At 52.4% G+C, this 12,918-nt stretch overlaps 2 protein-coding genes across 2 annotated transcripts in view; one reads left to right on the top strand and one right to left on the bottom strand.

The window, feature by feature from the left end:
- The window catches only part of LOC142906672 (uncharacterized), a 28,488-nt gene extending 28,354 nt beyond the window's left edge, over positions 1-134 (bottom strand). Inside the window, exon 1 of the mRNA XM_076054949.1 lies at positions 1-134. This exon is cut by the window's left edge and continues 1,042 nt beyond it. The gene's annotated coding sequence lies outside the window, so the exon portion shown is untranslated.
- A 7,141-nt stretch (positions 135-7,275) lies between these two features.
- LOC116957058 (uncharacterized) overlaps positions 7,276-12,918 on the top strand; it is a 33,468-nt gene continuing 27,825 nt past the window's right edge. Inside the window, exons 1-2 of the mRNA XM_076054948.1 lie at positions 7,276-7,671; positions 8,557-10,824. Of these exons, the coding sequence (XP_075911063.1) occupies positions 8,567-10,824 (2,258 nt within the window). The 5' untranslated portion in view covers positions 7,276-7,671; positions 8,557-8,566. The remainder of the gene's footprint in view (positions 7,672-8,556; positions 10,825-12,918) is intronic.

Here is a 12,918-nt window from a genome sequence, read left to right as displayed (position 1 = left end):
CTCTCTCTCTCTCTGTCTCTTTTCTTTTCGACGATCGGAGGAAGCAAGAAGATGATCAGTGTAGTCGGCACTTTGCTGCGTTCATCGTTTCGGGTGGTTTCTTTTTCAATGCTTTGCTTCATATAACCCCCCCCCCCCCCCCCACCTTTTAAATGAAAAATTTCACGAAATATTTCTCGCTCTGCTCTCCTTACCCTCCTCTCTTCTCTACCCCCTCTCCCCTCTCTCCCCCTCTCTCTACCCCCCTCTCTACCCCCCTCTCTCTACCCTCTCTCTCTCTACCCCCGCTCTCTCTCCCCCTCTCTCTCTACCCCCTCTCTCTCTACCCCCTCTCTCCCACCCCTCTCTCTACCCCCCTCTCTCTCCACCCTCCCTCTCCACCCCCTCTCTCTCTACCCCTCTCTCACTTCACCCCGCTCTCTCTACCCCCTCTCTCTCTACCCCCTCTCTCTACCCCCTCTCTCTCTACCCTCTCTCTCTCAACCCCTTCTCTCTCTACCCCTTCTCTCTACCCCCTCTCTCTCTACCCCCTCCTCTCTACCCTCTCTCTCTCTCTCCCCTCTCTCTCTACCCCCTCTCTGTCTACCCCCCTCTCTCTCTACCCCCATCTCTCTACCCCTCTCTCTTTACCCCCTCTCCTCTCTCTCTCACCCCCCTCTCTCTCTACCCCCTCTCCTACCCCCTCTCTCTACCCCCTCTCTCTACCCCTCTCTCTCTCTACCCCCTCTCTCTCTACCCCTCTCTCTCCTACCCCTCTCTCTCTACCCCCCCCTCTCTCTCTACCCCCTCTCTCTACCCCCTCTCTCTCTCTACCCCCTCTCTCTCTACCCCCCTCTCACTACCCCCTCTCTCTCTACCCCCTCTCTCTACCCCCTCTCTCTCTACCCCCTCTCTCTCTCTACCCCCCTCTCTCTACCCCCTCTCTCTCCCCTCTCTCTTCTCCCGCTACCCCCTCTCCTCTACCCCCTCTCTCTACCCCCTCTCTCTCTACCCCCTCTCTCTCTCTCTACCCCCTCTCTCTCTACCCCCTCTTTCTCTCTCTCTACCCCCTCTCTCTCTACCCCCTCTCTCTCTCTACCCCCTCTCTCTACCCCCTCTATCTCTACCCCCTCTCTGTCTACCCTCTCTCTTCCCCCTCTCTCTCTACCCCATCTCTCTCTACCCCTTCTCTCTCTACCCCCTCTCTCTCTACCCCCTCTCTACCCCCTCTCTCTCTACCCCCTCTCTCTCTACCCCCTCTCTCTCTACCCTCTCTCTCTCTACCCCCCTCTCTCTACCCCCTCTCTCTCTACCCCTTCTCTCTTCTCTCTACCCCCTCTCTCTCTACCCCCCTCTCTCTCCCCACTCTGTCCTCTCTCATCTCTCACCTCTCTGCTGTCTCCCTCCACACTCTCTCTCTCTCTCTGTGGGGGTCTCTCTCCTTATTGCGGCTATAATTATCCCCCACGCACCCCGTCTCCCCCTGTTCGCTTATCAGCAGGGAAACTCGCGTGACAGAGGGCACGCGCAGCGGTGTCGCAGGCACCCCGCTATTCACGGCGACCTACCACAGGGCTGCTATCGCTGTCCAAGCTCCGCTGGCGACGCGTTAAACCACACCTCGGCCGGTGGTGCAGGAGGACCTCGGTTCGATTCCCGACACTGACGACCTCGCCGTTTGTGTAGAGTTTGAGTGTTTCTCTATCTCTCTCTATCTCTCTATCTACTTATTTTTTTTATTTTTTTTTAACGAGCAGAAGTATCTCAGAGATGCGCGGTTGTAGTGGGCACTTTGATTCGTTCGTCATTTCGTGTTTTTTTAAAAAAAAATAAAAATTTGTTCAATTGTTTGCTTTATGTGCCCCCACCACCCCCCTCTCTCTTCTCTCTCCTCTACCCCCCTCTCTCTACCCCCTCCCTCTCTCACCCCCTCTCCTCACCCCCCTCTCTCTACCCCCTCTCTCTACCCCCTCTCTCTACCCCTCTCTCTCTCTACCCCCTCTCTCTCTACCCCCCCTCTCTCTCTCTACCCCCTCTCTCTACCCCCCTCTCTCTACCCCCTCTCTTTCTCTCTACCCCCTCTCTCTATACCCCCTCTCTCTACCCCCTCTCTCTACCCCCTCTCTCTCTCTACCCCCTCTCTCTACCCCCTCTCTCTACCCCCTCTCTCTACCCCCTCTCTCTACCCCCCCCCCTCTCTACCATCTCTCTCTACCCCCTCTCTCTCTACCCCCTCTCTCTACCCCCTCTCTCTACCCCCTCTCTCTCTACCCCCTCGCTCTCTACCCCCTCTCTCTCTACCCCATCTCTCTACCCCCCTCTCTACCCCCACTCTCTACCCCCTCTCTCTCTCTACCCCCTCTCTCTCTACCCCCTCTCTCTCTCTCTACCCCCTCTCTCTCTACCCCCTCTCTCTACCCCCTCTCTCTCTCTACCCTCTCTCTCTCTACCCCCTCTCTCTCTCTACCCCCTCTCTCTCTACCCCCTCTCTCTCTCTACCCCCTCTCTCTCTCTACCCCCTCTCTCTCTACCCCCTCTCTCTCTACCCTCTCTCTCTACCACCCTCTCTCTCTCTACCCCCTCTCTCTACCCCCCTCTCTCTCTCTACCCCCTCTCTCTGTACCCCCTCTCTCTCTCTCTACCATCTCTCTACCCCCTCTCTCTCTCTCTCTACCATCTCTCTACCCCCTCTCTCTCTACCCCCCCCCCCCACTCTCTCTCTCCCGACTCTCTCCTCTCCCCGTGGTCTCGTGGAATTTTTCTCCGGGGTCCTCCCAGGTGTTTTATTTTTTCCGCTCCACATTTGGGAATCGACGTCGCGCGTCCGAGAACATTCGGCAGCGGCAAATTTCCCTGCTCGTCGGCCCTTTCGGTGAAGTCACGTGGGTAGAAAAAAGAATATCAAACACAAAATATATATAAATGCTTCGTTTTATTGTTCGACCTACGTGACGACTTTTTAACGAAAGAACCACAGAGTATGGATTCAAATCGAGTTCATACATTCCCACTTGATGATGATGATGATGCACCACTTGGTTGAGCTCTCGTTTGTGATGGTCGGCTCGCTTGTGAAAATGAGCTATGAAACCTCAGCAGGACCATTACCTGGTATTTTAAAAAATACATATATATAAACTTTCGTTTCTTAAGTTTTTCATTTTTTTTCCATGCAGCAAGCTCTCAAGACTCTTTTCAAGAGGGTCCTGCCAAGCAATCGCAGTCGTTGGGGTGTGATCCCAAATTAGTGGTTTTGCCGGGGATGTTTCAGCTTTGGGGATGTATCGGCCGGTACCAGTTCCACAGTGGGTGTGGGTCTGGCTGTCGGAGAAAAAGCGGAGAACACGGAAGAAATTCATCCAGAACAGGGGGAGATCACACAAACTCCACCTACTCACTTTGTAGAACAGGGGGAGATCACACAAACTCCACTCACTCACTCTGTAGAACAGGGGGAGTTTCTGTGATCTCCCCCTGTTCTACAGAGTGAGTGAGTGGAGTTTGTGTGATCTCCCCCTGTTCTACAGAGTGAGTGGAGTTTGTGTGATCTCCCCCTGTTCTACAGAGTGAGTGAGTGGAGTTTGTGTGATCTCCCCCTGTTCTACAGAGTGAGTGAGTGGAGTTTGTGTGATCTCCCCCTGTTCTACAGAGTGAGTGGAGTTTGTGTGATCTCCCCCTGTTCTACAGAGTGAGTGGAGTTTGTGTGATCTCCCCCTGTTCTACAGAGTGAGTGAGTGGGTGAGTGTTGTGTGTGAGAGTGAGTGAAGTTTGTGTGATCTCCCCCTGTTCTACAGAGTGAGTGAGTGGAGTTTGTGTGATCTCCCCCTGTTCTACAGAGTGAGTGGAGTTTGTGTGATCTCCCCCTGTTCTACAGAGTGAGTGGAGTTTGTGTGATCTCCCCCTGTTCTACAGAGTGAGTGGGTGAGTGTTGTGTGTGAGAGTGAGTGGAGTTTGTGTGATCTCCCCCTGTTCTACAGAGTGAGTGAGTGGGGTTTGTGTGATCTCCCCCTGTTCTACAGAGTGAGTGGAGTTTGTGTGATCTCCCCCTGTTCTACAGAGTGAGTGAGTGGAGTTTGTGTGATCTCCCCCTGTCCTACAGAGCGAGTGAGTGGAGTTTGTGTGATATCCCCCTGTTCTACAGAGTGAGTGGAGTTTGTGTGATCTCCCCCTGTTCTACAGAGTGAGTGGAGTTTGTGTGATCTCCCCCTGTTCTACAGAGTGAGTGAGTGGGTGAGTGTTGTGTGTGAGAGTGAGTGAAGTTTGTGTGATCTCCCCCTGTTCTACAGAGTGAGTGAGTGGAGTTTGTGTGATCTCCCCCTGTTCTACAGAGTGAGTGGAGTTTGTGTGATCTCCCCCTGTTCTACAGAGTGAGTGGAGTTTGTGTGATCTCCCCCTGTTCTACAGAGTGAGTGAGTGGGTGAGTGTTGTGTGTGAGAGTGAGTGAAGTTTGTGTGATCTCCCCCTGTTCTACAGAGTGAGTGAGTGGAGTTTGTGTGATCTCCCCCTGTTCTACAGAGTGAGTGGAGTTTGTGTGATCTCCCCCTGTTCTACAGAGTGAGTGAGTGGAGTTTGTGTGATCTCCCCCTGTCCTACAGAGCGAGTGAGTGGAGTTTGTGTGATATCCCCCTGTTCTACAGAGTGAGTGGAGTTTGTGTGATCTCCCCCTGAGTGAGTGGAATTTGTGTGATCTCCCCCTGTTCTACAGAGTGAGAGAGTGGAGTTTGTGTGATCATCAGGTGCGGTGCTGACGTTAACAAAACACCCGCCACTTTTTCAAATTTTCTTGCTGTGGTTTTCACACCTGATGATGATTGCTTGTGTTGCAGTCGAAAAGTCGTGAGAATTGTATTGTTTTTAAAATTATTTTATTTTTTCCCTTCTACGTGACTTTACCGAAAGAACCAAGAATATAAGCAATCATCATCAGGTGTGAAAATCACAGCAAGAACATTTTTTTTTTAATCTGTTAGAGCTTTTAACAGACAAACGGGACGAGAAATCACAGCTAACCTTCCTCAAGAGATGCCGCAATAACAAGGTAATATCTATGGCATTTACACTCACATCTGCCGCAGCCTCGGCATTTCTCCCACTTTAATTTTAAAAAAAGCTGTGATAGTCACACCTGATGACGATTTCTTGAGTTGCAATCGAAACGTCGTGATTGTTTTTTTTCTTTGCCTACTTGACTTTGCCGAAAGAACCAGAGTAAGGGTCCTTGCAGTCACGAAATCTTCAAATCTGTTATGGTTGTACTTTATTAGTCCCTAAACTCTGCCATTCACATACAATGAAACAATACAATGGTAAAACAAGAGTAAAAACAGAACAATGTAAATACAATAACACTGTTAGACATTACATTTTGATTTATAGCTTTCGTGACTGCAGGGATTCATTTTCTTGGTTATTTCGATAAAGTCACCACCACGTAGAAGGGAAACAATAAAATAATTAAAAAATATAAAACAATAAAATTCTCACGACGTTTCTACCGCAACACAAGAAGCAATCATCATCATCAGGTGTGAAAACCACAGCAAGAAAATTTTAAAAAAGTGGCGTTTTTATTTTTAACGTCAGCACCACGGAGAGCGATTTGGCAGTTTATTCAGATGGACGAGTCCATCTATATTCTTGGTTCTTTCGGTAAAGTCACGTAGAAGGGAAAGAATAAAAGAATAAAATATATATAAAACAATAAAATTCTCACGACGTTTCGACTGCAACACAAACAGTCGTCATCAGGTGTGAAAATCACAGCAAGAAAATTTGAAAGAAGTGGCGGTTTGCATTTATTTATTTTTAACGTTAGCACCACGGACAGCGATTTGACAGGTTGTTTAGATGGAAAAGTCCGTCTATGTTCGGAAAAGAGGAGGGGGGAGACGAAAAATTAATGTATGCTGTCTGAAAGCCACCGTAAGCGTGAACAATCAATTAAGACCCATAAATGGTTTATCAAATCCTTCCAATGATTGCTAAGCCAGAATCCATCTTCTCGGTTGAAATTGTCTCTGTGTTTGTATATGTGGATAGCCTCATGAACGAATCTCTCATAGTAGCCGGATGGCTTGCAAAGAACCTCTGTCTTGGAGAAGACATTGTTGTAAAAAAGGTCCATCCCATGTGGCAGTGAATTTTTTTACGTTTTATAAAGGAAATGTCAGAAAATTCGTTTTAAAATTTAGATTTTATTTTCCGGAGGGGGGGGTGGGGGGGGGAGACTTCTCCCTGGAAGATTTGGCTACCCACCACCAATGTTGCCTTCACGGCTACGGCTGTGAATAAACGTCGAGCAGCCCTGAACATTCGCGTCTACAATCCTAGAGGGGGCATCCTGAAGCACCATAGGACTCAAATCATAAACAAGCCGTGCGAGTTGCCATTAAAACTCCCACAGTCAGCACGAGGAGTCACCACCACCACGAACCCTCCCATTGTCGTCAAAATCATCATCAAAGGGAGCAATGATAACATAAAAAATAAAAACCACGTTGTTCTTTGCGATGTATTACTCGTTTATGGCAGTAATTATTATTATTAAATATTTACCATTACACTCCCCGACACCCGCAAAGTGTTCACTCCTCGAACACGGAACAAAACTCCCCATGAGAACAAAGATTGCCCGCATCATCCAGCAGTGGATAGACCCCGCCCCATCCAGCTGTGGATAGACCCCGCCCCCTCCAGCAGTGGATAGACCCCGCCCCCCCAACTGTGGATAGACCCCGCCCCCTCCAGCAGTGGATAGACCCCGCCCCCTCCAGCAGTGGATAGACCCCGCCCCCTCCAGCAGTGGATAGACCCCGCCCCCTCCAGCAGTGGATAGACCCCGCCCCCCCAGCTGTGGATAGACCCCGCCCCCTCCAGCAGTGGATAGACCCCGCCCCCTCCAGCAGTGGATAGACCCCGCCCCCTCCAGCAGTGGATAGACCCCGCCCCCTCCAGCAGTGGATAGACCCCGCCCCCTAAAGCTGTGTATAGACCACGCCCCCTCCAGCAGTGGATAGACCCCGCCCCATCCAGCAGTGGATAGACCCCGCCCCCTCCAGCAGTGGATAGACCCCGCCCCATCCAGCAGTGGATAGACCCCGCCCCATCCAGCTGTGCATAGACCCCGCCCCCTCCAGCAGTGGATAGACCCCGCCCCCTCCAGCTGTGGATAGACCCCGCCCCCTCCAGCTGTGGATAGACCCCGCCCCCTCCAGCAGTGGATAGACCCCGCCCCCTCCAGCAGTGGATAGACCACGCCCCCTCTAGCAGTGGATAGACCCCGCCCCCTCCAGCAGTGGGATGGACCCCTGCACCACCGTTTGCTAATAGGATCGATTATGAAAATCTATGGGATTCGGCAATCGATTGCCTCAGCGTAAACGAAGTCCAAGCGGAGTCGACCGCCGGGTTAACTTTAACCGCCTCGATTCCCGGATCGAGTTTGTTCGTCGCCATGGAGACCGCGTCCCCGTTGAGGCCTGGACACGCGCGCATCCTGCGGCCCCACTGATTGCAGCGCAATCTTCAGCGCGCGGGATTCACGCGCGCCACGGCCGCCTTTGTCTCTCTTTCTCTCACACTCTCACAACTCTCTCTCTCACTCACTCACCTGGCCCCCGTAAAGCTGTTCAGAAGGCGCGAGCTCGCGAGTGAGATTTACGTCGGAGCGGACCTAGGGGCGAGACGGTGCAGGTGAGTGTCGTGTTCAATGCTGCTGCCACCATCATCAACATCATCAGCAACATAAGCAACATCATTAGTAACATCATCAGCAGCAGTAACACCATCATCAACATCATCATCAGCAGTATCATCAGCAGTAACACCATCATCAGCAGTATCATCAGCAACATCATCATCAGCAACATCATCAGCAGTAACACCATCATCAGCAGTAACACCATCAGTAACATCATCATCAGCAGCAACATCATCAGCAGTAACACCATCAGCAAGCAGTAACACCATCAGCAGTAACATCATCAGCAACAACATCATCAGCAACAACATCATCAGCAGTAACACCATCAGCAACATCATCAGCAGCATCATTAGCAGTAGTCAGCAATAGCATCATCAGCATCATCATCATCAGCAACATCAGCAGCAGCATCATCATCAGCAGTAGCATCATCATCAGCAATAACATCATCAGTAACAGCAGCAACATCATCATCAGCAACATCAGCAGCATCATCATCATGAGCAACATCATCAGCATCATCATCATCAGCAGTAGCATCTTCATCAGCAACATCAGCAGCAGCATCATCATCAGCAGCATCATCATCATCAGCAACATCAGCAGCAGCATCATCATCAGCAGTAGCATCTTCATCAGCAACATCAGCAGCAGCACCATCATCAGCAGCATCATCAGCAACATCAGCATCATCATCATCAGCAGCATCATCAGCAGCAGCATCATCAGCAGCATCATCATCAGCAACATCAGCATCATCAGCAGTAGCATCTTCATCAGCACCACGGTGAACACGAGGGGTTGGTGACGCTCCCAGATCCGTACAGATGGATTCAGGAATCCGCTCGTGACTTGGCTGTCTCGCGGTGCTGCAGGCCACGAAGAATGTCCACGCCGAGCGGGGCCTGCCCCGGAGAGGCCGGGCAGGGCGGGGGCAACGGGAGGGCAGCCCACGGGGCAGGCAGTGAGATAGAGGGGGCAGTCAGTGAGACAGAGAGGGCAGTCAGTGTCAGTGAGAGGGCAGGCAGTGAGATAGAGAGGGCAGGCAGTGTCAGTGAGACAGAGGGGGCAGTCAGTGTCAGTGAGAGGGCAGGCAGTGAGATAGAGAGGGCAGTCAGTGTCAGTGAGGGGGCAGTCAGTGTTAGTGAGACAGAGAGGGCAGGCAGTGTCAGTGAGACAGAGGGGGCAGTCAGTGTCAGTGAGAGGGCAGTCAGTGTCAGTGAGACAGAGAGGGCAGTCAGTGTCAGTGAGAGGGCAGTCAGTGTCAGTGAGACAGAGAGGGCAGTCAATGTCAGTGAGAGGGCAGGCAGTGAGATAGAGAGGGAAGTCAGTGTCAGTGAGATAGAGAGGGCAGTCAGTGTCAGTGAGAGGGCAGGCAGTGAGACAGAGAGGGCAGTCAGTGTTATTGAGACAGAGAGGGCAGTCAGTGTCAGTGAGAGGGCAGTCAGTGTCAGTGAGAGGGCAGTCAGTGTCAGTGAGATAGAGAGGGCAGTCAGTGTCAGTGAGGGGGCAGTCAGTGTCAGTGAGATAGAGAGGGCTGTCAGTGTCAGTGAGGGGGTAGTCAGTGTCAGTGAGATAGAGGGGGCAGTCAGTGTCAGTGAGATAGAGGGGGCAGTCAGTGTCAGTGAGAGGGCAGTCAGTGTCAGTGAGACAGAGAGGGCAGTCAGTGTCAGTGAGATAGAGGGGGCAGTCAGTGTCAGTGAGGGGGCAGTCAGTGTCAGTGAGATAGAGGGGGCAGTCAGTGAGACAGAGAGGGCAGTCAGTGTCAGTGAGACAGAGGGGGCAGTCAGTGAGACAGAGGGGGCAGTCAGTGTCAGTGAGGGGGCAGTCAGTGTCAGTGAGATAGAGGGGGCAGTCAGTGTCAGTGAGAGGGCAGGCAGTGTCAGTGAGACAGAGAGGGCAGTCAGTGTCAGTGAGAGGGCAGTCAGTGTCAGTGAGATAGAGGGGGCAGTCAGTGAGACAGAGGGGGCAGTCAGTGTCAGTGAGGGGGCAGTCAGTGTCAGTGAGATAGAGGGGGCAGTCAGTGAGACAGAGAGGGCAGTCAGTGTCAGTGAGACAGAGAGGGCAGTCAGTGAGACAGAGAGGGCAGTCAGTGTCAGTGAGGGGGCAGTCAGTGTCAGTGAGACAGAGAGGGCAGTCAGTGAGACAGAGAGGGCAGTCAGTGTCAGTGAGGGGGCAGTCAGTGTCAGTGAGATAGAGGGGGCAGTCAGTGTTATTGAGACAGAGAGGGCAGTCAGTGAGACAGAGAGGGCAGTCAGTGTCAGTGAGACAGAGAGGGCAGTCAGTGTCAGTGAGACAGAGAGGGCAGTCAGTGTCAGTGAGACAGAGAGGGCAGTCAGTGAGACAGAGAGGGCAGTCAGTGTCAGTGAGGGGGCAGTCAGTGTCAGTGACACAGAGAGGGCAGTCAGTGAGACAGAGAGGGCAGTCAGTGTTAGTGAGACAGAGAGGGCAGTCAGTGTCAGTGAGAGCAAAGTCAGTGTCAGTGAGACAGAGTGGGCAGTCAGTGTTAGTGAGATAGAGAGGGCAGTCAGTGTCAGTGAGACAGAGGGGGCAGTCAGTGTCAGTGAGACAGAGGGGGCAGTCAGTGTCAGTGAGACAGAGAGGGCAGTCAGTGTCAGTGAGACAGAGAGGGCAGTCAGTGTCAGTGAGAGGGCAGTCAGCAGTGTCAGTGAGGGGGAAGTCAGTGTCAGTGAGGGGGCAGTCAGTGTCAGTGAGACAGAGAGGGCAGCCAGCAGTGTCACGGCTGTCGGCTCCGTGGCTGCCCCAGTTCCGGCGGCCGGGGCTGCTCACGGTGCCCGGGCGGACGGAGACAGCGCGGGAGGGGCAGCAGCAGCAGGGGCAGCAGCAGGGGCAGCAGCAGGGGCAGCAGGGGCAGCAGGGTCAGCAGCAGCATCAACAGCAGGGGCAGCGGCAGCAGCAGCAGGGGCAGCAGCAGCAGGGGCAGCAGTAGGGGAAGCAGCAGCAGGAGCAGCAGGAGGAGCAGCAGCAGGGGCAACAGCAACAGCAGCAGCAGGAGCAGCAGCAGGAGCAGCAGCAGCAGGAGCAGCAGCAGCAGCAGGAGCAGCAGCAGCAGGAGCAGCAGCAGCAGCTGCGCCCGGTTCCGGCACAGGAGGAGGAGGGCAGCGGAACGACGACGGACCCAGGTAGCGAGAGCCCAGTCACAGGGGCAGCTCAAATGTCTGACGTTTCATTCTCTAAAACTTAACGCGTTTTACACGCTCTTATTTTTATATTACACGCTTTTATATTTATTTTACCACGCTTTTATTTTTATATTTTACACGCTTTTATTTTTTCATTTTACACGCTGTTTTATTTTACACGTTTTTATTTTATTTTACACGCTGTTGTTGCCGTCCTTGTTGTCGTTGTATCCTCAAATCTTGTAACTCAATCCACTTCCCAATGTGCTATCGACTGCACACTTGGTATATACTTACGTCATACTGATGACGATACCATATTATATCATAAAAAATACGAAATATTTATATTTTAAACATTATTATTTTACATGTTATGTTTCGGCTTGGGTATAATTGTCCACGCTCAACTCACGTTGGCTGTAAATCACCACGGGTCCCCCTTACGTTACTGGCAAGCTTCGGGGCCACTTCCTGGAGTCGTGGTGGAGTTGCCAATCCCAGCCGCAAGCGATGATGAAATTCTCGCTTGCAACTTTCATCAGATAACTGAGACCAGGCCACTTTAGGTTGGAATGGGGTCATGGGTGTACACCCACCACCGGAGTGGAAGAATGGCAGGCGCATCTTACAGATGACTAGTCGATGGTCAGAGGGCAGATCAGCTCCACGGTAGGTCCTGGTGTCAAGGACATGGGCTCGCATTCGCTGGTCCGTCACTATGTAGTCCAGCAGATGTTCTTGCTTGGACCCGGCATGCATCCATGATGTTGTGTGGATGCGCCGATGCCGGAACAGCGTGTTGGTAATTACAAGCCCATGGGCTGCACAAAAATCTAGCAGCCTCCTACCGTTGTTATTGAGCTGATCTGGCCCATGCCCTCCAATCACTCCAGACCAGGTGCCAGTATCATGACCAACTCGGGCATTGAAGTCACCCAACATGATGACTCTATCCCGAGGGGCCACTTTAGCCAGCACCTGTGACAGGAGGTCATAGAAGGCATCTTACTCATCGGCTTTGCCTGCATCCCTCCACGGATGTTCATCTTTGGTGGGGGCATAAGTAACCACGACCACCATTCCTCGCCTCCGGTTGATGGGAAGGTGAGCCCAAAGTAGCCTGGGGCTTACAGCTTCCCACACCTCACCGCCACGCTCCCACGCCCCCTTCATTCTTTTGTTCAAAAGAAGACCCACACCCTGTTGTTTGGCAGTCTGCTGCCCCGAGTAGAGGACTGTCCACCCCTCATGGTGGCAGGAGCCAGAGCCGGTCCACCGGACCTCCTGAATGCCGCATAGATCCAGGCGGTACCGGTCCAGCTCCCGACAGAGGAGTGGCAGCCTCTCCTCTGCAGTGAGCGTTCGAACATTCCACGTGGCCACCCGTAGTGGCTTTTCGTTGTTTCTGGAGTAGCCCCGAGGGTAGGTATTCAATCTCCTGGCTCCGCCAATTGGGGTTTGGCCAGGGGACGTCATAGACGCCTGGCCCCCCGGGGCCTCCGGAACAAGCTTATTTGTTACATATTTCAGTTTAACTCGTGGTTTCGTGGTAATTAATTGAAGGTGGAGGGGTTACCAGCCCCTCGCACCCGTCCAGAGCCCCCGTTTAGCCCCTGTGGTGGACACATATGCCATGAGGGGAGGAGCCAATCAAAATTGGATCTCCCCCCACAGCACTGTCCACGACAGAGTTGCCCGTCCGGCACCGCGAGGAGGTAGGGGGTTGTTTTGCCGGACAGACAGACACACACACAGACACACACACACACACACAGACAGACACACACACACACACAGACAGACACACACACACACAGACACACACACAGACACAGACAGACACACACACAGACACACATACACAGCGCGCTAATCGCTACACTGCAATGCGTTACGCTTCCACGTGCGTGGGTCACGTGACAGATTCGACGTCACAGCTCACTTGCCGTGCATAAAAAAAAATCTACGCATTATTGAGCTCCCCCTCCACCCCCTAACAAAAACACAAAAGTGTATTTGTATAATTGTTGCATGGTGTGCAGTCTGGAAAGTACCCACATGGCAAATTTCAATATTGTTCATAATAAAGGT

Source organism: Petromyzon marinus, chromosome 69 (genome assembly GCF_048934315.1).
Source record: "Petromyzon marinus isolate PM22_M1 ecotype Great Lakes invasive population chromosome 69, UKy_Petmar_22M1.pri1.0, whole genome shotgun sequence".
NCBI lineage: Eukaryota > Metazoa > Chordata > Hyperoartia > Petromyzontiformes > Petromyzontidae > Petromyzon > Petromyzon marinus.
This window is presented reverse-complemented; position numbering and strand designations above follow the sequence as displayed.